The sequence below is a fragment of the Henckelia pumila genome, chromosome 2, assembly GCF_033568475.1.
Source record: "Henckelia pumila isolate YLH828 chromosome 2, ASM3356847v2, whole genome shotgun sequence".
Taxonomy (NCBI): domain Eukaryota; kingdom Viridiplantae; phylum Streptophyta; class Magnoliopsida; order Lamiales; family Gesneriaceae; genus Henckelia; species Henckelia pumila.
This window is the reverse complement of record NC_133121.1, coordinates 34700214-34725525: the sequence shown is the minus strand read 5'-3', so window position 1 is coordinate 34725525 and position 25312 is coordinate 34700214. Positions and strand designations below refer to the sequence as shown.

Sequence of the window (25312 nt, the reverse complement as noted above, 5' to 3'; positions counted from 1 at the left end):
TGGGCCGTATGAGATTCTTGAGAAGATAGGCAATCTTGCTTATCGACTCGCTCTTCCTATGTCTTTATCTGGAATACATGATGTCTTTCATGTCTTGATGCTTCGAAAGTATATATCTGATGACGCTCGTATCTTGCAACCTGATGAAGCTGAGTTGGATGAAACTCTTAGCTATTTTGAACAGCCGATTCAGATACTCGATAAAAAGGAAAAACAACTTCGAACAAAGACCATTCCATTGGTGAAGATTCAATGGAGTCGGCACGAAGTTGCATGAAGATTCAATGGAGTCGGCACGAAGTTGCAGAAGCGACGTGGGAAGTTGAAGAAGACATGAGGCAGAGATTTCCTTACTTATTTCACTGATCTGAGTTCTTATTCAGTTTCTGATTATTCTTAATTCTTATGAGTATACAGACTGTATATCTATATTTCTTATGAATTCGAGGACGAACTCATGTCTTAGTGGGGGAGAAATGTAAGGCTCAGGATTATTTAATGTAATCCGAGATAATTTAATTTTAATCCGAGTATATTTAATTTGGGAATATTTAGAGTTTTGATTTTAATTCTAATATTCTTAAATTACTTAGGATTGAAATTGAATTAAAATAAGGGTCGAGGACCAAACTGCAAATATTGAAGAATTGAGGGGCTAAACTGTAATTAGAATTGAAATTATCAGATTTCTATTTGATTACTCAGCATGTGCACGTGTAGACTCCATCTTTTCTTCAGAATTTCAGAATTGAACAAATCAAAGAACCGAGCTCTTCTTTTGGCTTCTTCGTTTTTGATTTTCAAACCTTTGTAACTTTTGCTCCGGTTATCCGATTTTGATTCCGAAACGTGTTCTGGAATCCTTGCGAAAAGGGCTTTGATTTAGTGTAAGTTTTATTACCTTTCCAGCATGTTTAGAGATTGAGATATGCTACAGATCAGAATTTGTTTATGTTTGCATGTTTTGAGATGTGTTGTGGTATCGTATCGTCATTGGCGCAACGAACGGGTTTTGTTTTGTATTCGATATGATTTCCAACATGTATATCGATGATTATAGCTGCTGATATGATGTTTAGGGTGATGTATTCAGCTGATATATGATGTACAAATGATTTTAATGACTAGAAATGATTACGATATTTCGTCGGTTATCGATTTTCAATTGCTATGCCGTCGATTTGTGTTTTGAGACCGTTTTGATAGCCGATTATTGAGCTGGGAAGTTCTTTGTTATGTTGTTGATATTGTCCAATGTTATTTTCAGTTTCAGAGTTTATTCGGAGACTATTGACTCAAGAACCTCAACTTCAAGTTGAAGAAAGAAGTGACGAAGGTTTGAAGTGGTTTTGATTGACGATTCTTAATGATTTTGGATCGATTATGAAATGATAGACTTGAACGAGGTTTTTTATGTGTCTTTTGATATTTTGTTTTATATTTGAAGCATTTCGAACCGAGAGAAACAAAGGTATAAGCCGACATCGCGAGTCGGGAATTTTGATACTCAAGAATGACGTTTCTTGAGTTATTTCGCAAAAATCACATACTTGTTGTTGTTTGTTTTATTTTGATGTTATCGATCCATTAAATGTAGTGCATCTTTGATTTTGATATGATTATGATACGAGATGTTATAGAATTGATTCTATGCCGAGGTCGGAGGGTGACCTTATTTTTGAATCCGGAATGATTTCGATAGATGCATATCCATGTCAAGATCGTTTACGAATCTTGATGGCAATGACGTTTTATGAATCAATTCTTAATCGATATATGTGTTATTTACTCTATTGTTGAGTCGATTATGAATAGAGTTGATATGGTTTATTTGACGCTTTATATATGTCGATTATACTGGGAATGATTTCTCACCGGAGTTTATCCGGTTGTTTCTTTGTTTTGTATGTGTGCATGGCAACAGAGGGGGCAGGAGCTGGTCAGCGATGACATTAACAGCTCAGGAGTGAGTTTAGCACATGAGGACTCGGGTTTTAGTTGAAGTTGTATTGACTAGAAACATAAAAAATGATAGCATAGTGTAGTTTGAAGAACACTTTTGAGTATTGCTATAGTTGTGTTGTTTATCGTGTTTTAAACGACTAGTTTGATGTAATAATCGCATGGATTGATGCTTGAAACTTACTACATGGATATATGCATGTTTGAGAATTATTAAACCATGACTTGAGTTGGTTTTGTATTGATTTTGATTGAATTTTGGAACTTGACAGCAAACCAAATCCTGCAGATTTTCGAATATGCCTTGCGCACTCGAGCGCACGAACTCTTCGGATCGAGCGCGGCATGTGATTTTCCAAAACAGAGAATTTGATTTTTGGGCGCGCTCGATCGCGTGAGTACGTCCGCTCGAGCGTAGCCTGAGAATTTTCAAACCCGAGATTTGAGTTTTTGGGGCTCGCTTGATCGGGCGAGTTCGTCCGATCGAGCGAGGTGCAATTTAAATTTTTTTTTTTTTGGTTTGAGTATTCTTTTAAAGACTTGATTAATTGTGTTATTAATCATTAACTGCCTTAAGATGAGATTAGAAACCCGAGGTCCCCACAGGGGCGCTCGATCGCATGAGTTCGCAGGATCGAGCGCGTCCAAAATATTTTCGGGGCAGTAACTTTGGGATTTCCGCGCGCTCGATCCAATGAGTTTGCGAAATCGAGCGCGGAATTCCTTCAGTGATTTCTTTTTTTAATTTTTCAAAATTTTCTAAAAATCAAGTAAAAACAAAGCAAAAAAACAAACAAACGATTAAGATGAAATAAAAACAAAAGGAATTGAAACACTGGGTTGCCTCCCAGTCAGCGCTAAATTTACAGTCAGTCTATAGCTCGACTGCATGCCGCGATTTACTCGACATTTGGCGGAGCATGTAGAGTGATATCATGCTCGTCCCCTCCTACATTCGCTTGGACTCCTTCATAGTAGTGTTTAAGCCAGTGGCCACTCACCTTGAATGTTTTGGATGTTTCCAAGCTCTGAATTTTGACTGCACCATGGGGAAAGACATTAGTGACAACACACAGACCATTCCAACGTGAACACAACTTACCTGGAAATAACCGAATTCGTGAGTGATAGAGTAAAACTTGCTGACCGACTTCGAATTCCCATCTAGAAATCATCTTGTCGTGGAATGCCTTTGTCTTGTCTTTGTAGATCTTTGAACTGGTATAAGCATCATTGCGGATCTCTTCTAATTCTTGCAACTGCAGCTTCCGATGCTCGCCACTCTCATCCATCTGCATGTTAAAGTTTTTGATAGCCCAATAGGCTCTATGCTCCAATTCTACTAGCAGATGGCATGGTTTTCCAAAAATCAACCGATATGGGGACATTTAAATCGGCGTCTTGAACGCGGTTCTATAAGCCCACAAATCGTCATCCATGCGCAAGCTCCAGTCCTTTCTTGTAGGATTCACGGTCTTTTCTAGGATGGACTTGATCTCTCTATTCGAAACTTCAGCCTGACCATTGGATTGTGGATGGTATGCAGTGGAGATCATGCGCGTCACATGGTACTTTTTTAGCAAACTGGCCGTAGTTCGATTGCAGAAGTGCGTTCCTCTATCACTGATGATGGCTCGTGGAATCCCAAACCTAGAGAAAAGATTCTGCTTGATAAACTCTGCGACAACTTTAGAATCATCAGTACGGGTGGCCTTTGCTTCCACCCATTTCAAGACATAGTCAACAACAAGTAATATATATATATATATATATATATCCATACGAACTTGGAAAAGGTCCCATGAAGTCGATGCCCCAAACATAAAAGATTTCACAAACTAAAATAGGTTGCTGGGGTATCTCCTTACGTTGGGATATATTACCTTTCTTTTGGCATTGAGCGCACGACTTACAAAAAACGTAAGCATCTCAAAATAAGGATGGCCAGAAAAATTCGCAATCCAACACCTTTCTTGCTGTCCTTTTTGCTCCAAAATGGCCACCACATGCATAAGAATGACAAATGTGAGAATAGGAATTACCTCGCTCGCAGGTACACATCGTCGTATAACTTGATCAGCGCAGGGTTTCCACAAGTATGGATCATCCAACACATAATACTTGGCATCATTTCTTACTTTTTCCTTTTGCGCCTTTGAAAATTCAGAAGAAAACCCTTTAGTCACTAAATAATTGACAATATTTGCGTACCAGGGTAATTCTGTGATTGCTGAAAACAGTTGTTCATTAGGAAATTCTTCACGCAAGCTCAGCTCCTCATCGATATGCACCAGGAGGCTCAAGTGGTCAGCGACTCGATTCTCTTTTCTTCTTTTATACTTGATCTCCACATCAAATTTGCTCAAAATCAGTATCCATATTATTAGCCTTGGTTTTGCCTCCTTCTTCGCCATCAGAAAGCGAAGAGCTGCATGGTCAGAATAAACAATGACTTTAGCACCAAGTAAATAAGAGAAAAATTTTTCTAATGCAAAAACAACAGCCAAGAGCTCCTTTTCAGTGGTGGAGTAGTTCCGTTGGGCATAGTTCAGGATACGCGAAGCGTAGTAGATAGCATGCGATGCTTTCCCAACTTTTTGGCCCAAAACCGCCCCTACAGGATAATCACTGGCATCACACATGATCTTGAATGGTTTGTTCCAGTCCGGTGGTTGGATGATTGGTGCAGATGTCAATGAGTCTTTGAGTTTGTCAAAAGACTTTTTACATGGTTAATTAAACTCGAATATGACATCTTTCTATAGCAGTTTGCAAATGGGGGATGCGATCTTGGCAAAATCCTGAATGTATCTCCTGTTAAAACCTGCATGGCCAAGAAAAGATCGCACTTCCCGCACACATGTGGGATAAGGGAGAGACTGAATAATATCAATTTTAGCTTTGTCTACCTCTATTCCCTTGGATGAAACGACATGACCCAACACAACACCTTGCCCAACCATAAAATGACACTTTTTAGAATTTAATACTAGGTTGGTTTCGACATACCTCTTAAGGACAAGAGCAAGGTTAGACAGACATGTTTCAAACGAGTCACCATAGACAGTGAAATCATCCATAAAGACTTCTAAGATATGCTCAATGAAATCCAAAAAAATACTAACCATACACCGTTGGAAAGTAGCCGAGCATTGCAAAGTCCAAAGGGCATCCGTCGATATGCAACGGTGCCAAACGGGCAAGTGAATGTTGTCTTCTCCTGATCTTTCGGCGCAATAACAATCTGAAAATAACCAGAATACCCATCAAAAAAATAATAATAAGGATGACATGCTAAACGTTCAATCATTTGATCAATAAAAGGTAGAGGAAAGTGGTTGTTGCGGGTTCCAACATTTAATTTCCTATAGTATATACAAACCATCCACCCGTTTTGAATTCGGATGGGAACCATTTCGCCATCCTTGTTCTTCACCACAGTTATCCCGGTTTTCTTGGGCACCACTTGGATTGGACTAACCCACTGACTGTCAGAAATCAGGTAGATGACTCCAACTTCAAGGAGTTTCAGAATTTTAGCCTTCACCACCTCCATCATCGGTGGGTTCAACTTTCTTTGCGGCTGACGTGAGGGATTCAATCCTTCCTCCATCAAAATCCTGTGCATGCATGTATAAGGGCTAATTCCCTTGATGTCTGTTATGGTCCACCCAATAGCAGTCTTGTTCTCCTTTAGAACGTTGATTAATTGTTCCTCTTGATCGGCTTCCAAACTATTGGAGATGATGACTGGTAATGTTTCTCCTTTTCCAAGGAAAACATACTTGAGGTGTTTGGGAAGCGTCTTTAGTTTAACCACTGGCGCCTACAAAATAGATGGAATACGCCGAGTATTAGAGATTGGTAAAGATAAATAAGAGATATTACCTGGCTGAGGTAGCTCAGGAGCATTGTTTAGAGTTTGCTCAATCTCCTTCACTTCTTCACTGAATCCAATTCCATCATCTTGCTGGATGGGTGCAACAATAGCCACCTCTAGCTTATCTTTTTCTGCATGATCACAATAATCTTGTGCTAAGTAATCCACAATATCGATAGAGTAAACACAATCATCACTGTTAGGAAATCTCATGACACCATAAATATTAAACTTCACAATTTCTCCATCAAATTCCATGGTGAGAGTGCCACTATAAACATCAATTTTAGTCATCGATGTTTTCAAGAATGGTCTGCCTAACAGAATAGGACTATTGTGATCACCGTTTTCCATATCAAGCACATAAAAATCTGCAAGAAATACCAAGTTATTTACTTGTACTAACACATCTTCTACTATTCCCCTAGGGTATGCATTAGACCTATCAGCTAACTGAATAAAAATTCTAGTTTTATTCAATGGACCAAGTTTCAAGGATGCATAGATAGAATATAGCATAACATTGATTGATGCTCCTAGATCTAACATGGCCTTCTCAAGTCTAACATTCCCTATGGTGCATGAGATAGAAAACATACTTGGATCCTTGCATTTTGCGGGTAATTTTCATTGGATCACAACATATACATTCTCACCTAGCTCCACCTTTTGGCAACCCTTCAGTGTCTGTTTCCTCTTTGCTATGCACAATTCCTTCAAAAACTTTGCGTATCGAGGTACATGCTTAATGGCATATAGCAACGGAATATTCATCTCACATCTACGAAAAGTCTCATAAAATTCCTTTATCCATTCATCTTTTCTAGACTCCTTAAGGGCTAAGGGAAAAGGTGCAAAAACTTATATTCAGAAAGGGGAGGAAACTTACCTCTTGGCGCTTCTTCCTTGGTTGCTTCGCCATCAGTCAATTTCGGCTCTTCTTGCAGCTTCTCTTTGGGCGTAGCATCCACTTATTTCTCCTTGATCTTCAACTCCTTCCCATTCTTTAGAGTAATTGCACTTGCGTTCTCTATGGGGTTCGGAATTGTTTGTGATGGTAAACCGTTGGAATTCTGTGCTTCCAACTTGTTGATTGCAGTGGCGAGTTGCCCCATTTTGGGTGTTCAAGTTCTGGATGCTTGCTCGGGTTTTCTGTTGGAAAGACAAAGTATTAGTTGCAAGATCCTTAACTATGTTTTCAAGAAACTCACCTGGTGCTGGAATCTGTGGACGCTGTTGTTGTGGAGGATTCGGTGGCCTATACGCTTGATTGTGCGGTGGTGCTTGAGGTCCAGGTTGATTTTCCTGATGGTTTCCGTATCTTAGATTTGGATGATCTTTCCAACCAGGATTGTACGTGTTGGAATATGGATCATACTTCTGCTGTGGTGGTCCAGGAAATCCGCTAGTGAGATTTACCTGTTCAACCAATTCCTCTTGAAGTGTAGGACACATATCAGTGGTGTGTCCCATTGCAGTGCAGATACCACATGCCTTTGTAGTCTGTCCATTCCCTACATCCATTTGACACACAAGAGACGTCAATTCAATTAATTGTTGCTCAAGGAAAGAGACATTTACCTCACTGTTCTTCTTTGGTGCATGATCATTCCTGATGGTGCCAAATTGTTGAGAATTGGCAGCCATGTTCTCTATCAGATTCCTCGCTTGTACCGGAGTTTTGTCCACAAAAACTCCTCCACTGGCTGTGTCTAGCATACTCATGTCATGAGGCAACAAACCTTCACAGAAAATTGAATTAGTTGATTTTCACTTATCTGGTGCTGGGGACAGCTAGCACAAAGCTTCTTGAACCGCTCCCAGTATTCATGCAGTGATTCCCCTGAGTATTGCTTGATTCCAAAGATTTCCTTCCGGATGTTCGCAGCTCTAGAGGTTGGGAAATATTTTTTCAGAAAGATTATTTTCATCCCCTTCCAAGTTGTGATAGAACCAGAGGGTAAGTAATATAGCCAATCCTTAGCAGCACTCTTCAAAGAGAAAGGAAAGGCTCTCAGCTGAATCTACTCCTCTGTCACTCCATGGGGTTTCATACTCGTGCAAACCACATGGAATTCCATTAAGTGTTTATTAGGTTCCTCACCTGCAAGACCATGAAAAGAAGGTAATAAGTGAATCAATCCATATTTGAGCTCGAAAGTTGCATTATTTTCTAATGTAGGAAGTAATGCATAAAGGTTGTTGATTGTGAGTAGGAGTGCCCAATTGTCTAAGACTCAGATTCGCATTAGCAGCCATTTTTTATTCTGGAAATGCAGTTCGAGCAGCTTTCTCTTGTTGTTGCCTACGAAGTTCTCTCCTTCGCCTGTGCAAAGTCCTTTCGATCTCCGGATCGTTGAGAAAGTATTCTTCAGCAAAATTACCTGAAAGCATGAACGAGAGAGAACTAGAAACAAAGAAAAGAGAGGAGAGTGAGATTAAAAAAAACAAATCAAAAAGAAAAATAACACAATAAATTAAACATCGTTCCCCGGCAACAGCGCCAAAATTTGGTAGCGCTAAGTCGCGTTACGCCCAAATTACCTAACTCAATAGATAAACAAGAATATGTAGTAGAGTGAGTAGAGATCGTTCCCACGAGAAAATGTAAATTTAATGTGTTCTAAATAAACTAAAGGGGTTTTTGAGTTTTGGGATTAACTACTAAAAATTTAAACAATTAAAAAGTAATATTATAACTATCATGCAAGAATGAAAATTTAACTGGTGAAATCAATAAGAGACAAGCCTTTGGTATCGGTCGACTACACCCTTGATATTTATTCATTCAATCATCTATTCCTAAAAATAATTAATCCTATCAAATATTCATCATTGAAAATCAAATTCCTGTTTCACCTTAATCTTAGTTAATTAGACACCAGCGTTCTAGATTAACCCTTACCAATAAATTAACCCGAATTCCAGCAATCTAGATTTAAATTTAAGGTAGCATTCAAAAGAGTAAAACTGATGAACCTAGACAACACATGCACCAGCGGATATATTTAATCTAGTCAAAAGTTGTTCCTTCGATTTACTAGATTCAACAGCAGAAAATATCAAACGTAGTTGCTTCGCAAATTAATTGATTCAAAAAATTACGGATTTGAATTTTAATTTAGCATTAGATTGTATAGCAAAATCCTAAGATGGCCAATCCTAAAATCTCGCACACAAGCAATAAATAAAACAAAACAACTTTTGATACTCAATAGGAATTAATCACTGAAAATCGAATCTCATGAATAAATTACATCAAGGTTCGTCTCCCTCTACCAAGTTCTAAGACTTAGCCACAACGATTCATGAAAAACTAGAGAAAAATTAAAAGAAAGGAAGAAATCTTCAGAGAGAGTTATAAAAAAAAACCTAGCCGCTCAGAGATATGCTAAAATCCGATAATTCCCCCCTGAAATACGGAATAAAAGCCTAATAAAAGTCTAGAGTCCAAAATAAAAGAGTTTCCAAATTTACAAATTATTCTCGAACCGACATCCGCGCTCGATCCTACGAGTTCTCCGGATTGAGCGCATGAAAAATTGCGAGCACACTGTTTTGAAAATTCCTCGGCCGCGCTCGATCCTATGAATTACCCGGATTGAGCGCATGAAAAGTGAGGAGCCTACTGCCTTGAATCTTCAGATGTCACGCTCGACCCTGTGAGTTGCTTGGATCGAGCACATGAAACTTTTCAAACCTTCTGCCTTACTTCTTCTTGAGTCGCGCTCGTTCCTGTGAGTACGTCCGATTGAGCGCATGAAGCAAAAATCCGATTTCTTCTTAAAACTTGATAATTCCTACACATTAAACGCGGGAGTATATTATGTATCTAAATGCATGCATAAAACAAAACTAAGATAAAACATGAACAAAGACACATGAATGCATGCCAAACACTAACAAAATGACAACAAAATATGCAAACAAAACAACACTATCATGCGCAGATATATATTTCCTTCGAGGACTTACAGGATGAAGTACCCCTGCGCCATCGTCTGAGGAAAGCGGTCCCTGAGCCAGAGACCGTGGTGCTGAGTGACCCGAAAGAGGAGGGTACACCCCATCCTGTTCCTATGACCTCTCCACCTCCAACAGAGGAACCATCCGCTGCTGCCTAGGAAGAGAAGGTGGACTTGTCCTGGAGCAAGGCGGGTCCTTCATGGGTCACCCCTCCACCACTGTTTCTCAAGGGATCAGCTTCTTCCAAGCTATCCCAGGTACAGAGCTTACTTGCCCCTGAGGACAAATTGTACTTGTCCGAGAGAGGGGTGATTGCGAGCTTGTCTGAAGGCATCTCTCATGCATACAAGGTAAAGTTCCTTTCTACTCTTCAGTGTTTCATGTTTTTGTGAGCTTCCTTTCTTCCTCTTTGGCTCTTAACTAGGTGTCATTTTTTTTACAGGGCCAATGCATGTTGGCGAGTGCCTTAAGTGAGGCAAATTCTGATATCCTCCGGGAGGGTGACAAGGTCCGCTCTTTTGAGGAATGTCTCTCCCAGCTTTGCCTGCAAATATCCCATATGCAGGAAATCCATGAGGCCGAAGTCCAATCTCTCTGGGGGACTTTAGTGAGCTCTCAAACAGATATGGCCCGGTCCCAAGAGGCTTGGAAAAAGAGGATGGAGGAGGCTCAGGCCCATCAGACAGAGGCGACGTAGGCAGCTCGAGCCCAGTTGGAAGTGGCCAAAGAGGAAGCTCGGGTAGTGAAGCAGGAGCTGGAAGCGATCAGAGAAGACATGGGGGGCATCCAAGAAAAGACGGAGGCTTTCTCAGCAAAGTATGTTGACCTTTACGTAGAATCCAGTGTCTTCCGATCAATGGCTGAGGATGCCATTACTGCTCTCGAGGAACGTGCATCGTCTGAGATAGCCTGGAAGAAAACTTTCCTCTCTTCCAAAGAGTTCAAGAAAGCGGTCGTAGATAAGTCCTTCGAGTATATAGCTCAGGGCTTCGATCTCTGCGCTGCTCAATTTGAGGAAGAAGACCTCTCCAGGAAGGTCTTCCTGATTTCTTCCAAGCCATCAATGCTCTCCCCTCTGAAGGCCCGGACAAAGAGACACGACCCCAAGAACAGGCTAATGTTACCCTCGAGCTTGAATCCTCTCCTAAGAAAGTAAAGTCCCGGGAACCAAGGAATGAGGCCACCCTTCCCACTAGTAGAATAGGCTGCTTTTTATGTTCGTTGTAAGAAAAATTTATTTTCCTTAGAATTATATGGATGCATTTCTTTTGAGTCTAATTCGAACATCTTGCCATGAAGATTTCATATTTCTAAAGTACGTAATTAATACGAAAATAAACCGATGGATAGGTCACTTAGATCTCGAACACTTCGTACTTAATTAAGAACCAAGGTGGGGAACTTCTCGAGCTTTAAATAGGTGTCAGGGTGGTAGATCACCTGGACCTTGTGTAAGTGCTAGGTGTTAGATCACCTGGTCTTTTAATGGGTGCCAGGGTGGTAGATCACCTGGTTTTTTAATGGGTGTCAGGGTGGTAGATCGCCTGGTCTTAAATGCTGTGAATTACCACAGGCTTTTAATAGGTGCCAGAGTGGTAGATCACCTGGACTTTTAATAGGTTCCAGAGTGGTAGATCGCCTGGTCTTTGTGTAAGTGCCAGGGTGGTAGATCGCCTGGACTTAAGTATGTGCCAAGGTGGCAGATCACATGGTCTTAAGTGCTGTGAATTACCACAGGCTTTTAATAGGTGCCAGGGTGGTAGATCGCTGACCGCTTAATTCGGTGTCTACAAGAAAGTATACTAGGTAAAGTAATAGTAAAGTGGACAATGAGTCCAAGTATCGATCCCACAGTGACTGTAGTCAATTCTCAAGATTTAATTATTTTACTTAATCTAGACAAAAATAATAAAGAAGGATGCAACGAATTAAATAAAAAATTAATTATTAAAATAATAAGAATTAAAATAAAAAAAAGATAAATATAATTAAATTGAGACAACCAAGACACACGCATATACCAAACAAATTATGCGAACAAGTGGCAAATCTAGGATCTAGATTTAATCTTAAATCACGGCGAATTCTCCTAATTTATTTTACAGCCTATTTCTAGAATAGTTATACCTATTCAGATATTGACTGATTAATTTTTCATAATTCAAATCAAATTCGAATCCATTAGGAATTATGAGAATTCAATCTTCTAAAACCGCATACTGAAACCGAATACTATTTTTTGCTGGTTTAACCATATGTCAATTATTGGAGCGATCAAAATCAATTCCTAATCATTCAACTCGAAATTAATTAACAAGCAAGTAAATAATTGATCAGGTTATTCACAAGACAAAATTTAAATCAAATAATCAATAATTTGAAGAAAGATCTAAAAATCCCAAATCAAAATCCATAGTTTAACAAAAATCTGTTCTGCTCAATCACGTGATCTTGGTTGAATAAAAACTAATCAATAAAGCGTTCTTCAATCTCCAAGCTTTCTAGCCGCCGCCTCTCTGATGCGATTCGAACTCCTTTTCACGTATGACAATCTCCTATTTATATGTCTTTGAAAGCCCAAGAAATAAAGCCCGGAAAGTTGAAAGTTTTAATTCCCAAAAATTCTAATTTTTCTGATTCTACGACATGCACGGACCTTGGACATGGGTCTGTTCCGAGGTCCGTGCATTAAACTGGAATGAAGATTTTTTACGAAGATGAACGGACCCTTATCCGGACCCGTACACGGGGTTCGTGCATACCTCCCTGCTAGTGCGCAACATTCTTGAAAAATTTATATCCCGAGTTTTAGCGGTCGGATCAAGCTGAAATTTGGACAGCAACTTCAAAACATCTTGATATTTATTTTGAACGGTAAAGATTGGATTTGGATCTATCTATCATTAAAAATAGATTTTTGACTATAGCTACTCCGTAATTATTGCTTGCGGCTCTTCTCTTGCTCCAAAAATCACGATTTCTTCAATATTTCTACAAAAATCAACCTGGAGAGTGAAATGCATACACATGCAATAAATAATGAATAAAAATTATAAAACACTATGAATGCATGTAAAATAAATATAAAAAACAACACCAAAATATGCACACAAAATGCACTTATTAACTCCCCCATACTTAAATCTTGCTCGCCCTCGAACAAGACAAACAATGCAACAAACAAAAAAGTAGGAAAAATTAATGGGAGTTTGCCTCAGAAAAGTCACATGACAAATTAAAACACCATCGACTCTCCACAATACACCATCGGTTTAGTGTGAACGTGTGTGTGTGAACTGTCATTCCAGTTTTATGCAAATTTTAAAGAATCTGTTTTAAGACTGCTTAGCGACCTATTAACACATCAGTACAAAGGTCACTCGCATGCATCCATTCCTCCCAATTACCTCTAACAAAACACACTGACCACTTAAATCGGTGTGATTAAAAATCTACTGGCATGCGCACCAGGTCAAGTAATAGTAAAGTTGACAAAGGTCCAGATGTCTAACCCATAGGGACTGTATCATTATGAATACCAGAATATGATTATTCATACTTAATCTAGACAAAACAATAAGAGTGGTGAAAATTCAGATTTGTGACAAAAAAAATTTAAATTGAAAATAGAGTTCAATTCAATAAAAAATGCAGAAGAAATTTTGGATTAAATTCAATATGGAAAAACTCGATCAAGGATACACGTAGGTACCAGAAAAATTATGTAACAATTAGTCGATTCAAGACTCAGATTTTAATCTTAGATCACATGAATTCTCTTGTCTTGTTCAAAGGTCTATTTCTAGAACAATCAAACCTACTCAAATATTGACAGATTAATCTTTCGCAATTCTAATCAAATTTGAATGCATTAAATATTTGTGAAAATTCAGTTTACACCCAAACCGCACAATGAAACCGAATTCTATTTCTAGTTGATTTTACCATGTGTTGATTATCGAGGTGATCAAAATCAATACCTCCTCTGTCGACTTGGAATCGATTAACAAGCAAGAAAAATAACTGGCCAGATCATTCACGAGACAAATATAAATTCGACAATCAATAAAATAAAATCAAGTCTGCAAATCCCAAATAAACATCCAAGTTTTCTACATAAATTTTTTTGGTCCAATCACGTGGCCTTGATCGAAAGAGAAAAACTACTCGCAGTTCAACATGATTCAAAAACAAAAGTTTTTAATCCAAAGCATCAACTAAAAATCAAAACTAAAAGAAAAGAAGAAAGGTAGAATGGAAGATGATGTTGGCCGCCTCCTTGCCTTCAAAAATGTTGCGTAACCCTTAATTCTGATGAATGAGCCGGTTTATAAGTGTCCAAGATCCCCAAAAGATAATATCCTTCACGAGCAAGAGTTTCCAATTATAAAAACTCTGTACGCGAGTTCGCTCGAGCGAGCTCAAGGTGCGCTCGAGCGAGCGTGACTCTGCTTCGTAGATTCCCTAGCCCGACTTTCTCGCTCAAGCAAGCACAAAATGCGCTCGAGCGAGTATACTTCTGGACTTTTTCCTGTCTTCTCGGCCTTGCTCGAGCGAGCATAACCTTCCGCTCGAGCGAGTGTAAAGCTGTCCAAAATCTCATTTTTTTCTGAATTTCCTACAAAATGAACTAGGAAGAGTATTATGCAGACAAATACGTTAAATATGCTAAAACTAAATAAAACAACGACAATAACATATGAATGCATGAAAAACAATTACAAAAATATGCATATGAAACACAATTATCAACTCTCCCATACTTAAGCCTTGCTCTCCCTCGAGCAAGACATACAAAACAAAATGCAATAACAACATAAGCAAGGATGATTCATGTATAACATAGCCTCAGATATGTTCCACTTCAATAAACTAAAAATCACAACAACTTCTGATTGTCCACAATCCACCTCCGGTTTAACGTAAACGTGTGTGTGCCATATTATTCCAGTTTCGTGCAACTTCAAAAGAACCCATCCTAAAACATGCTTAGCGACCTATGAAAATTCAATGCAAGTGTCACAATCCAGCACTCCTTCATCCCAACAATCCCAAACAAAAACATGCACTTTCTTGAGATTAATTACGTACCTCCGGATTTTACACCCGATTTTCTTATGCCCCAATAATTATCCGCAAACTTAACTATAACTAAGATAGGATTAGAATTTCAATACCCTTGTCTATAGCCCGGATGGAGCAACAATCTCATTTAACCTGCAAACTTAGCTATGGAAGAATGATTAGAATTTCAATCATTTTCCAAGCCTGGATGGAATTTTTATTTCAATGTTTTAAAATTTCAACCCCATGGAATCCACATACTTAGTCAAGAACAAGAGATTAGGATTTCAATCCCTTACTCGTAACCCGAATGGAGTTAACTTAAATTTCAACCACAAGTTTTCAAAAAATTTTATAGGTACGCTCAAGATAATAAATGCAATGTCAGAAAATCATCGAGAATCCAAAGACACTATCACGATCAACAAACACCTATTTCCGTGTAATGGTCAAGCAAACACGAACTTCATCAATTACGTCGCTATACTACACCAGTCTAACATGCGTGCTTAAAATGATTCGCGATTCAACCAACAGCTTCTCATGTTCAATCAAAAGCAAAATTTTCACAAAAATAATTTTAACAACTCTGTCATCATCGGCCAACATTCATCATTCTACTTATTCACACAACACAAACACAAAACATAATGAGATGCATGAATACGAACTATATGCAATGAACGAAACCGAATAAATGCAAAACAAAATGACGAAAAAAACAACATATAACTAAATAAAACCCCCCTATACTTATCCAAAGCATTCCCCCCAATGCTCTAGAAACACAAACTCAACAACAATTAACAACGAACAAATGCAAAGAACAAAATTCAAAACATAAACAAAACTCCCCTGGTCTAATATGGTGCATGATCGGCAGGATCCTCCTCATGGAGCTCCGGAGGCGGCATTTATTGTTCGTCATATGGAAACTGGAAAGGTGGAAGCTGAAAGGAAGGGGCCGGAGCAGCATACTGAAATTGGAATGGTGGAAGAAATGGAACAACAACAGGAATAGACGATGTATCGATCCCAAAATGAGTAGTGATTCCATGGATTAGAGCATCCACGGCTTGAAAATTGGCGGTGGCAACAGTCATAAACTCATTTTGGACATGAGCAAAAGCAGTAAGCTCACGGATTGCCTCAGGAAATGGCCTCCGATGGGGCTGTGGTGATGGCGGTGCAGCGGCGCTAGAGCTCGCTAGTCCTCCTTGAGGAAAGTCTTTCTTCCTCTTGTCCTTCTTATTCTGTACCAATGCCAAATCAACGGGTTGTCTCGGCTGCAGCCACTCTTTGTCGGCTCTAAATTGGATGCCAGCTTGAATACATAGCTCGGATATGATACTGAGAAATAAAATGCCCAAGGAGGATGTGTAGATGGAGCACCGAATCTCACTGTGAATAATCCGACCAACATTGATCGGCCACCCCAAACTTAAGGCATACAGAAGAATGGCACTCGCCATGTTCACACTACTCGTATGAGAAATATACATCAAATGTTTCGCAGTAAATGCGAACCAAGTCGAAGCCTCCACCAACAAGAATTTTTCCGGAAAATAAAGATAAGTGTACTGGTCATGCCATGTCGCCCCATCAAAACACAATTGCTCCAAAATTTCACTATAGTCAGGGCCGACCTTCAAACTTTGATACAACACATCATCAACAGCAGGAGTTTGAAGCAAGGAATTTAAAGTAGTTTCATCAAAAGATACAATTTTTCCCCGCACAAATGATTTTTCGTCCTCTCGCTCGGCGGCATTAGCATAAAATTCTCGCACTAAAAGCACAACGGCCGCCTTAGGTTGTTGACAATAATAGTTCCAATTTCTATTCCCAATATCGATTGCCACCCCACTATCTCGATGAGTTAATTCCACACCCCTCTCATGAATAGGAGTACGATTAAGTTTAGCCCGATAATACCTCTCTTTGGCCGCGTCATTGATGAATTTGCTGGCGAGGCCCGATGACGATGAAGACGTCGGAGCACGTTGTTAAGAATATGCACCATCCAAGAGTGCACGTTTAGGCCCCATTGATGTGAGAATCGATAAGTGAATTCCAGAAAAAATAAGTGTCAAGCGGCGGACGGTGTATTGTTGGTGTGGAGTGAAACACTGGACCAGAGGGGGTGGCCTCGAAAGGTGATGAAAATGGAGATGCTGGCGGCCTGCTGAAGTGACATGGGTGGCTCGGCGGCGGTGAAGTGGCTGAGATGGCAGCTTTGGATTTCAGACGAGACGAGGCTTAGTGTAGATGGTTCGGCTGCTCGCAGGCAGGAGATGGATGCAGCGGTTGTGGTGAAGGGAGGCAGCGACAAGGGAGGAATCTTCGGCGATGAAGGAGGATGATGGGAGCCGATGATGGGAGCGAGATGTTCCGAGAATTGAATCATGAAAATTCGTGAGAAAATAGGATTGTGAGAAGAAATTTGGGATTTGGGGGTTTAGGGTTCGAAATATGGAAGAGAAAAATTGAGGGAGAGAAGAAAGGAAATCTGATATATTGCGATCCAAAATACGCTCGCTCGAGCGAGCCCAAAATTTGCTCAGAGTCAAAGCACCTCTCGCTCGAGCACATATAACTTCTGCTCGAGCAAGATCCTTTATTCCCAAAAACCTGAAATCAAAAACTCGCTCGCTCGAGCGCACAAAGGTGCCGCTCGAGCGAGTAAAATTTTTTTAAAAAATTTCAAAAAAAACACAAAAGATTCAAAAACTAACTTAAAAGCAATAAAAATAACCCAAAACAAAATAGAATCGGGAAAAGAACACTGGGTTGCCTCCCAGTCAGCGCTAAATTTATAGTCTATAGCCCAACTGTACCTCCCTTTTTATTTTGTTGGGTCATGCAAGTCGGCAGTGATCTGTGTTTGATCCACGATACCACCTTGATAAACTTTTATCCTTTGCCCGTTAACTTTGAATGCTCATGTGGCAGGACTATAAATTTCCACAGTACCATACGACATCAATTGCTTGATAGTGAATGGTCCTGACCATCTTGAACGCAGCTTCCCTAGCATGAGCATCAAACATGAGTTATATAATAAAACAGTTTGGCCTACCTCAAACTCACGTGAGACGATGCGTTGATCATGCCATTTCTTGGTTTTTTTCTTTGTAAATCCTGGTATTCTTATAGGCATCCAACCTTAGCTACTCAAGTTCATTCAATTGCAGCAAATGCTCCTCGCATGTAGCCTGCACATCAAAATTCAGAAATTTAGTAGCCCATAATGCTTTATGCTCAAGTTCAAGAGGAAGATGACACGCTTTACCATATAACAACCTAAAGGAAGAAGTTCCTATAGGTGTTTTAAAAGCAGTACAATAAGCCCATAACATGTCATCCAATTTATTTGAGCACTCCTTCCTATTTGAATTCACCGTTTTCTCCAATATTCTTTTCAACTCCCTATTTGATATTTCAACTTGCCCACTAGTTTAGGGATGATAAGGTGTTTTCACCTTGTGAGTGACCCCATATTTAGTCAAAAGTGTGTCAAATTTATTATTACAGAAGTGGGTTCCTCCATCACTAATTATGGCTCTAGATGTACCATATCTAGCAAAGATAATTTTTTTAAAAAATTTCACAACCATCCTAGAGTCATTTGTCCTACATGCAAGTGCTTCAACCCACTTAGACACATAATAGACCGCTACCAATATGTATTTATTTCCTTCAAAAGCAGGATATGGTCCCATGAAATCAATACCCCATACATCAAAAACTTCACAAACAAATATATTATTTAAGGGCATTTCATGTCTCCTAGAGATATTAACAACTTTATGACAAGAATCACAAGCAATCACATAGGCATATGCATCCTTAAACAACAAAGACCAATAAAATCTTGACTGTAGTACTTTAGCAGCATACAACCCACGCCGAAGTGACCTCCAGTGGGACCTGTGTGACAGTGTGAGAGTATAGAACTTACCTCTTCTGCTGGAATACATCTACGAATGATACCATCTGCACAGATCTGTAAGAGTGGGTGCCCAGTGAGCCAACTGTGTGGCTATGGGCTTTGTTGACTCTTTGTATAAACAATCTTTTGTTTAATATTATTTACACTTTTATGGCAATGACTTTATATTACTTCATATTGTTATATTGTGATATACTATTGTTGTTTTGATAAAGACCTTGAATATACTATAGTGTATGTAAGATGTGGTAGAACATGGAGATGTCTATCATGAAATACATCTTATAGTCACTGTATATTCTAAAACTGTTCCTAGTCGATTGAGCCGTCCGATAATAAGGATAAGGATCGCTCGAGTTTGAGACTAGCATTTGCGATGCGGAGTACCACGTTTCATTGGTAGGGAACATGGAGATGTTCGAAGCATGCAAATGGATATTCATAGGATGAATAGTCGAACTACCCTATCCGGACTTTCCAAGTGGTTATCACTTATCGAGTGGATAAAGTCCGCGGTTTTGGTTGTACACCATTAGTCCTTACGACTTGAAACATCATGGAGACTCTATATGCTAGTACTGTGCTTTGACTCGTTTACCGACTCTGAGGGGGTCATCAGGTGTCGAGATTGGGTACAGTTACGACACATATGGGAGTCAATGCATTGTTGTCAAGGATTCACCACATACTTGCGAGTGTGGATATCCTATGCGATCTGAGGAGATATTAGTGTGACAAATCTCTGGCCAGAGTACTTGATGTGATTTAAGAAATGGTTTCTTAGTAGCACATGCGATGTCACTAATTTGATCTTCAAGATGTATTGCATAGTTATCGAATCTTGAGCGACTCTCGATATACCAATGGTTGTTGATTCGATCGGGATATATGGATGAAGGGACCGTACTGTACGTTAACCAAAATCTACTGGTTCTTGTAGGCACTATCAGTGATACCTAGGGAATCATGGGGCGATGTTGCTAGGCGCTTTACCATGATTCGTTGGGCAAGTCGGAAAGTGTTGTTCCGAGTCACAAGGAGTTGTGAGCCCACGGCTAGCTGTATCCCTGAACCATTGAGGGTCACACAGTGTAATGGAGTTTTAATCCCCGTTGAGATAGTTAAATTTAAAGAGTTAAATTTAATGAACTAAGGAGTTGGACTTCTTAAATAAGAGTAAGGGAGTAGGATTTCCTAAAATGACATAGGGATGGACATTTTTGGAAACCACTGAATTCGGATTCAGGAAAATTTATTTTGACTTTAAAACGTGCAGAAATGGTTTCTGTGCACATTGGTGAAATCGTTTCATCAATCGGAGTCACGATGAATTTTATATTAATTTCTGAACGAGCGGGCTTTGCTTGTCGGGCCCCAGCTTATGACTAATGGGCCCTAAGGTGTTAGTGGCCTGCATTATAAATAAGTTATTTCAGTACAGAAATTACACACAACAGGTCATAATTTTTGAGACAGGATTTTCGAAACCCTACCCCTCTCAAAAACGTTTTCGGCCGACCCCTCCCCTCTGCCCGAGAAAATTCCGGTCTGTGATTTTGAATCGCAGTAAGGAATAACGAATCAAATTTGTGTATTCTCTTCGCAGAAAACTTCTGATAGATTTTCTAGTGCAATCTATCAGAGGGATTAAACCTCTGTTCGTGGACCTGATTGAAGGCGTTCATCGGTTCCAGGGAGAGACAACAAGAGCAGAATTGTTCTGTTGGTGTCCATTAATCTCGTTGCGAGATTTGAGGTAAAATTTATTTAATTGTTATTTAAATTTTACACACACGTAATTCAATTGATGAACGGTTGATACCCACACCATGGAAACGTTCCATGAAAAATTTTTAAACTTCCGCTGCACCGGGTATCAATCGTAATTGGTCTGGGAACTCGCCAGTTCTCCAACAAGATCTTGAACAAAAAAGGATCTTTCCACAAAAAAATATTTCAACTCGGAGAAAAATTTCTTTTTCTGTTGATAAGTTAAATGCGAGGGAAGAAACTTACTTGATAGGTAATTTACGATATCTTCATACCATGGTAGATTCGTTACCTCAAACAACTGTTTGTTTGGGAAATCATCATGAATTACTTGCGTTTCAGTTCCTTGATTCTCCAAACGGGAAAGGTGATCCGCTACTTGATTCTTCGAGCCCTTCCTGTCAATAATTTTCAAGTCAAATTCTTGTAACAATAATACCCAATGAATTAACCTGGGTTTAGCATCCTTCTTTCTCATCAAATACTTCAGCGCCGAATGATCTGTGTTAACGATGACTTTGCTTCCCACCAAATAGGACCTGAATTTGTCCAAGGCAAACAATACCGCAAGAAGTTCTTTTTCAGTGGTTGCATAATTTAGTTGGGCGGCTGACAGGGTGATACTGGCGTAATAAATCACATGAAGTACTTTGTCCCTTTTATGTCCAAGCACGGCTCCCAAAGCGGTGTCACTAGCATCACACATCAACTCAAACGGTAGATTCCAGTCAGGTGCTACGATCATTGGTACAGTTGTCAATTTCTCCTTTAAAATCTGAAAAGCATGTAAACACTCAGCAAAAAAATTAAAAAGCACCTCTTTTATCAACAAATTAGTAAGGGGTTTAGCAATAGAAGAAAAATCTTTAATAAATCTCCTATAAAAACCTGCATGTCCAAGAAAGCTTCTAATCCCTTTCAAGTTCGTGGGAGGTGGAAGTTTTTCAATTACTTCTAATTTTTCCCGATCCACCTCCACACCTATTTCAGGCACCTTATGTCCTAGAAAAATACCTTCTTTCATCATAAATTGACATTTCTCCCAATTTAACGAAAGGTTGCTCTCTTGACACCTCTGCAGAAATTTTTTCAGATTACATAAACATGCATCAAAAGATGAACCAACCACAGAAAAATTATCCATAAACACTTCAATAAATTTTTTAACCATATCATGAAAAATTTCCATCATGCACCTCTGAAAAGTGGCAGGGGCATTACAAAAACCAAACGGCATCCGTTTATATGCAAAAATACCATAAGGATAAGTAAAAGTAGTTTTGTGTTGGTCCTCAGGGGCTATAGGAATTTGCATATAACCGGAATAACCATCTAAAAACAGTAAAAAGCATGCCCTGCAAGTCTTTTAACCATCTGATCAATAAAGGGAAGGAAAAAGTGATCCTTATGAGTGACATCATTCAATTTCCTATAATCAATACAAACTCGCCACCCCGTAACAGTTCTAGTAGGAATTAATTCGTTATTTTCATTTTCAATAACAGTCATTCCTCCCTTTTTAGGCACTACTTGAATTGGACTCACCCATTCACTGTCAGATATAGGATAGATAATACCTTCATCAAGGAGTTTAATCACCTCCTTTTTTACTACCTCTTGCATAGCTGGGTTGAGTCGTCTCTGTGGTTGAGTAGATGTTTTGTGTTCCGCATCCATCAATATTTTGTGCATACACATGGTTGGACTAAACCCCTTGATGTCAGCCAAGATCCATCCTATGGCTCTTATATGCTCTCTAATCACCCTCAACAATTTTTCCTCCTCACAACCTGTCAAAGAAAACAAACAGATTACTGGAAGTTTATCATTTGTTAATAAATATAAATATTTCAAATGAGAAGGGAGTGGTTTAAGTTCAAGAGTAGGGGGCTCCTCGGTGGATGGCTTCAATGGTTTTGGAATATGGCCAAGCTCCTCCATCTTGGTATTGATGAATTTTTCAAAGGGAAGACTCCAATCCAGATCTCGTGCCACTTCATGAACTTCCTCACTAACATGCTCTTTATCCATTGTTCGTGTCAAACATATTTCTAATGGATCCATGGACAACTGTTCCTGCAGAGAACACTCAACCAATTCATCAGTAACATCAATTCTGAAACAATCAGAATTGTCCGCAGGATAACGAAGGCCCCGAAAAACATTGAAAATTACAATCTCATCATTCATGCGCAAAATTAACTCTCCCTTATGCACATCAATTAAGGCCTTTCAAGTGGCTAAAAATGGTATACCTAAAATAAGAGGTATCTCACGATCCTCTTCCATATCAAGCACAACAAAATCCACTGGAAATATAAACTTATCAACCTTAACCAAAACATCTTCCACAATCCCCCTTGGATATATGATAGATCTGTCAGCTAATTGCAGGGAGATAGTGGTTGGCTTAACTTCACCAATTCCTATATTTCCAAAATATGAATAAGGCATAAGATTTATACTTGCTCCCAAATCACATAAAGCCTTGTTAAAAAATGATTTTTGAATAGTGCATGGAATTGAAAAGCTACCGGGATCCTTGAGTTTCGGAGGGAGTTTATTTTGTAAAATAGCAGAGCATTCCTTCGATAACTTCACAGTTTCAAAATCCACCAATTTTCTTTTGTTAGACAAAATCTCTTTCAAAAATTTTGCATAACTGGGCATTTGAGCCAAAGCATCTGCAAATGGAATATTAATATGAAGCTTTTTGAAAATCTCTAGAAATTTTGCAAATTGATTATCCAATTGTAGTTGCTTTGCTCTTTGGGGGAAGGGAAGTTTACTCAAATAAATATTCTCATTACTAGTTGGGTTAGAAGACTTACCTTTCTTGCCCGTAGGCGTCGAGTCTGCATGCTTTAGTGCTTCCTCTATCCCTTGTTCCTTTTTTTTCTCACTTGCTTCCTCATCCTCAGTTCTTTTCTCTGCAGTCTCCACTTGCGATCTAGTAATCGCCAGAATAGCATTGACATCCTTTGGATTCTTTTCAGTATTGCTAGGCAACGATCCTGCTAGCCTAGTTGATAGCTGTGTTGCTATCTGGATCATCTGTGTTTCCAACCTTTGTAACATTTCCTCCTGATTCTGCAGGCGATTCTCAGTACTTGCTACATACTTCATCATAATTTCTTCAAAGGATGGATTCTTCTCCACTGGCTTGGATGCACTGGCTGTAGTGTCTGCAGGTTTCCATGAGAAGTTTGGATGATTTTTCCAGCCTGGATTATAGGTATTGCTGTAAGTATTGTATGGCTGTCTCCCTTGATTTCCCATGAAGTTAGCTGCATCTATCTCAAAGACTTGTTGTTCCTCGGGCTGGTAAGCCTGTATTTGGTTGGCTGGAGCTGTCTGCATAATCGCCATCTGATGAGTAAGAGCATCGATTTTGGAATTCAGTGTTGTTAGTGCATCAACTTCTAGTACTCCAACCTTTTTATCTTTCTTCACATCTGGCCATCAAATTTTACTTTCAGCCATGTTTCCAATGATTTCCCATGCCTCTGCTGGTGTTTTCCTGAATAGGCTTCCGTTAGCAGCCGCATCCAACATGGATCAGACAGATTGATCAGTCCTATTGTAGAAAGTCTGAGTTTGCTGGCTCTGAGTAAGATTATGTTGAGGACACATCCTAAACATCTTTTTAAATCTGGTCAATGCCGCATGAAGAGATTCAGCTTCCTTCTGCTTGAATGAGATGATGTCAGAAATAATTTTTCCACCTTTGTAGGAGGGAAATACTTGTTCAAAAAAGTTCGAACAAGTTGGATCCATGTAGTGATAGAACCCGCAGGCAAATCATCCAGCCATTCCATTGCTTCGCCCTGCAGAGAGAATGGGAATAATCGCAGTCGCACTGCATCATGTTACCCCATTAACCTTGAAAGTGTCGCAGATCGACAGAAAACGCTCCAGATGAGCATATGGGTCTTCCACAGATTTGCCCCTGAATCTTGCTTGCAACTGAATCATCTGAATAATCGACGGACGCAATTCAAAGTTATTCGCCTCCACAGTAGGGAGAACGATGCTGGATCCATAGCCTTCAGTAGGTGGATGAATCAAGTCAAAAACAGTTCTGTTGTCCGCCATATCTTACTCAAATTCAGATTCTGACTCTAGTTCAGTATTGATATATCTCCTGGCCTTTCGGATCCTGCTGAGCGTGTGTTCGATCTCTAAATCAAGGGGTAGAAGCTCCCTAGATCGAATGCTATGCATGCACAACAGATAGTACCTGAAAATCACCAAGAGATAAAATTTAGAATTTAAGAAAATAAATAAAGTCTAATCTGAAGTAAAATAAAAATTTTGATATCAAAACAGTCCCCGACAACGGCGCCAAAAAATTGACCACTTAAATCGGTGTGATTAAAAATCTACTGGCAAGCGCACCAGGTCAAGTAATAGTAAAGTGGACAAAGGTCCAGATGTCGAACCCACAGGGACTGTATCAGTATGAATACCAGAATATGATTATTCCTACTTAATCTAGACTAAACAATAATAGCGGTGAAAATTCAGATTTGTGACTAAAAGAATTTAAATTGCAAATAGAGTTCAATTCAATAAAAAGCGCAACAGAAATTTTGAATTAAATTCAATATGGGAAAAAATCGATCAAGGACACACGTAGGTACCAGAAAAATTATATAACAAGTAGTCGATTCAAGACTCAGATTTTAATCTTAGATCACGAGAATTCTCCTATCTTG

General features: G+C 39.3%; 1 protein-coding gene across 1 annotated transcript; it reads right to left on the bottom strand.

Annotated features, from left to right (window-relative positions):
- Nucleotides 1–18042: 18042 nt before the first annotated feature.
- LOC140877486 (uncharacterized) lies at nucleotides 18043–24689 on the bottom strand. The gene is made up of 8 exons (XM_073281021.1): nucleotides 24506–24689; nucleotides 23662–24049; nucleotides 23426–23544; nucleotides 22140–22384; nucleotides 21412–21669; nucleotides 21047–21369; nucleotides 20887–20992; nucleotides 18043–18087 (listed from the first exon to the last, which is right to left on the bottom strand). Exons 1-8 carry the CDS (start codon nucleotides 24687–24689, stop codon nucleotides 18043–18045), a joined length of 1668 nt encoding a protein of 555 aa, XP_073137122.1.
- Nucleotides 24690–25312: the final 623 nt, after the last annotated feature.

Excerpts from the sequence above, each read along its gene's own strand:
- LOC140877486 (XM_073281021.1), bottom strand. The coding sequence starts at position 24,689 with ATGGCGGACAACAGAACTGTTTTTGACTTGATTCATCCACCTACTGAA. Across the intron at positions 22,385-23,425 it reads GACGCCTACGGGCAAGAAAG|GTTGTGAGGAGGAAAAATTG; the intron begins GTAAGTCTTCTA and ends TTTCTTTGACAG. Across the intron at positions 18,088-20,886 it reads CAAACAAACAGTTGTTTGAG|GCTACATGCGAGGAGCATTT; the intron begins GTAACGAATCTA and ends TTTGATGTGCAG.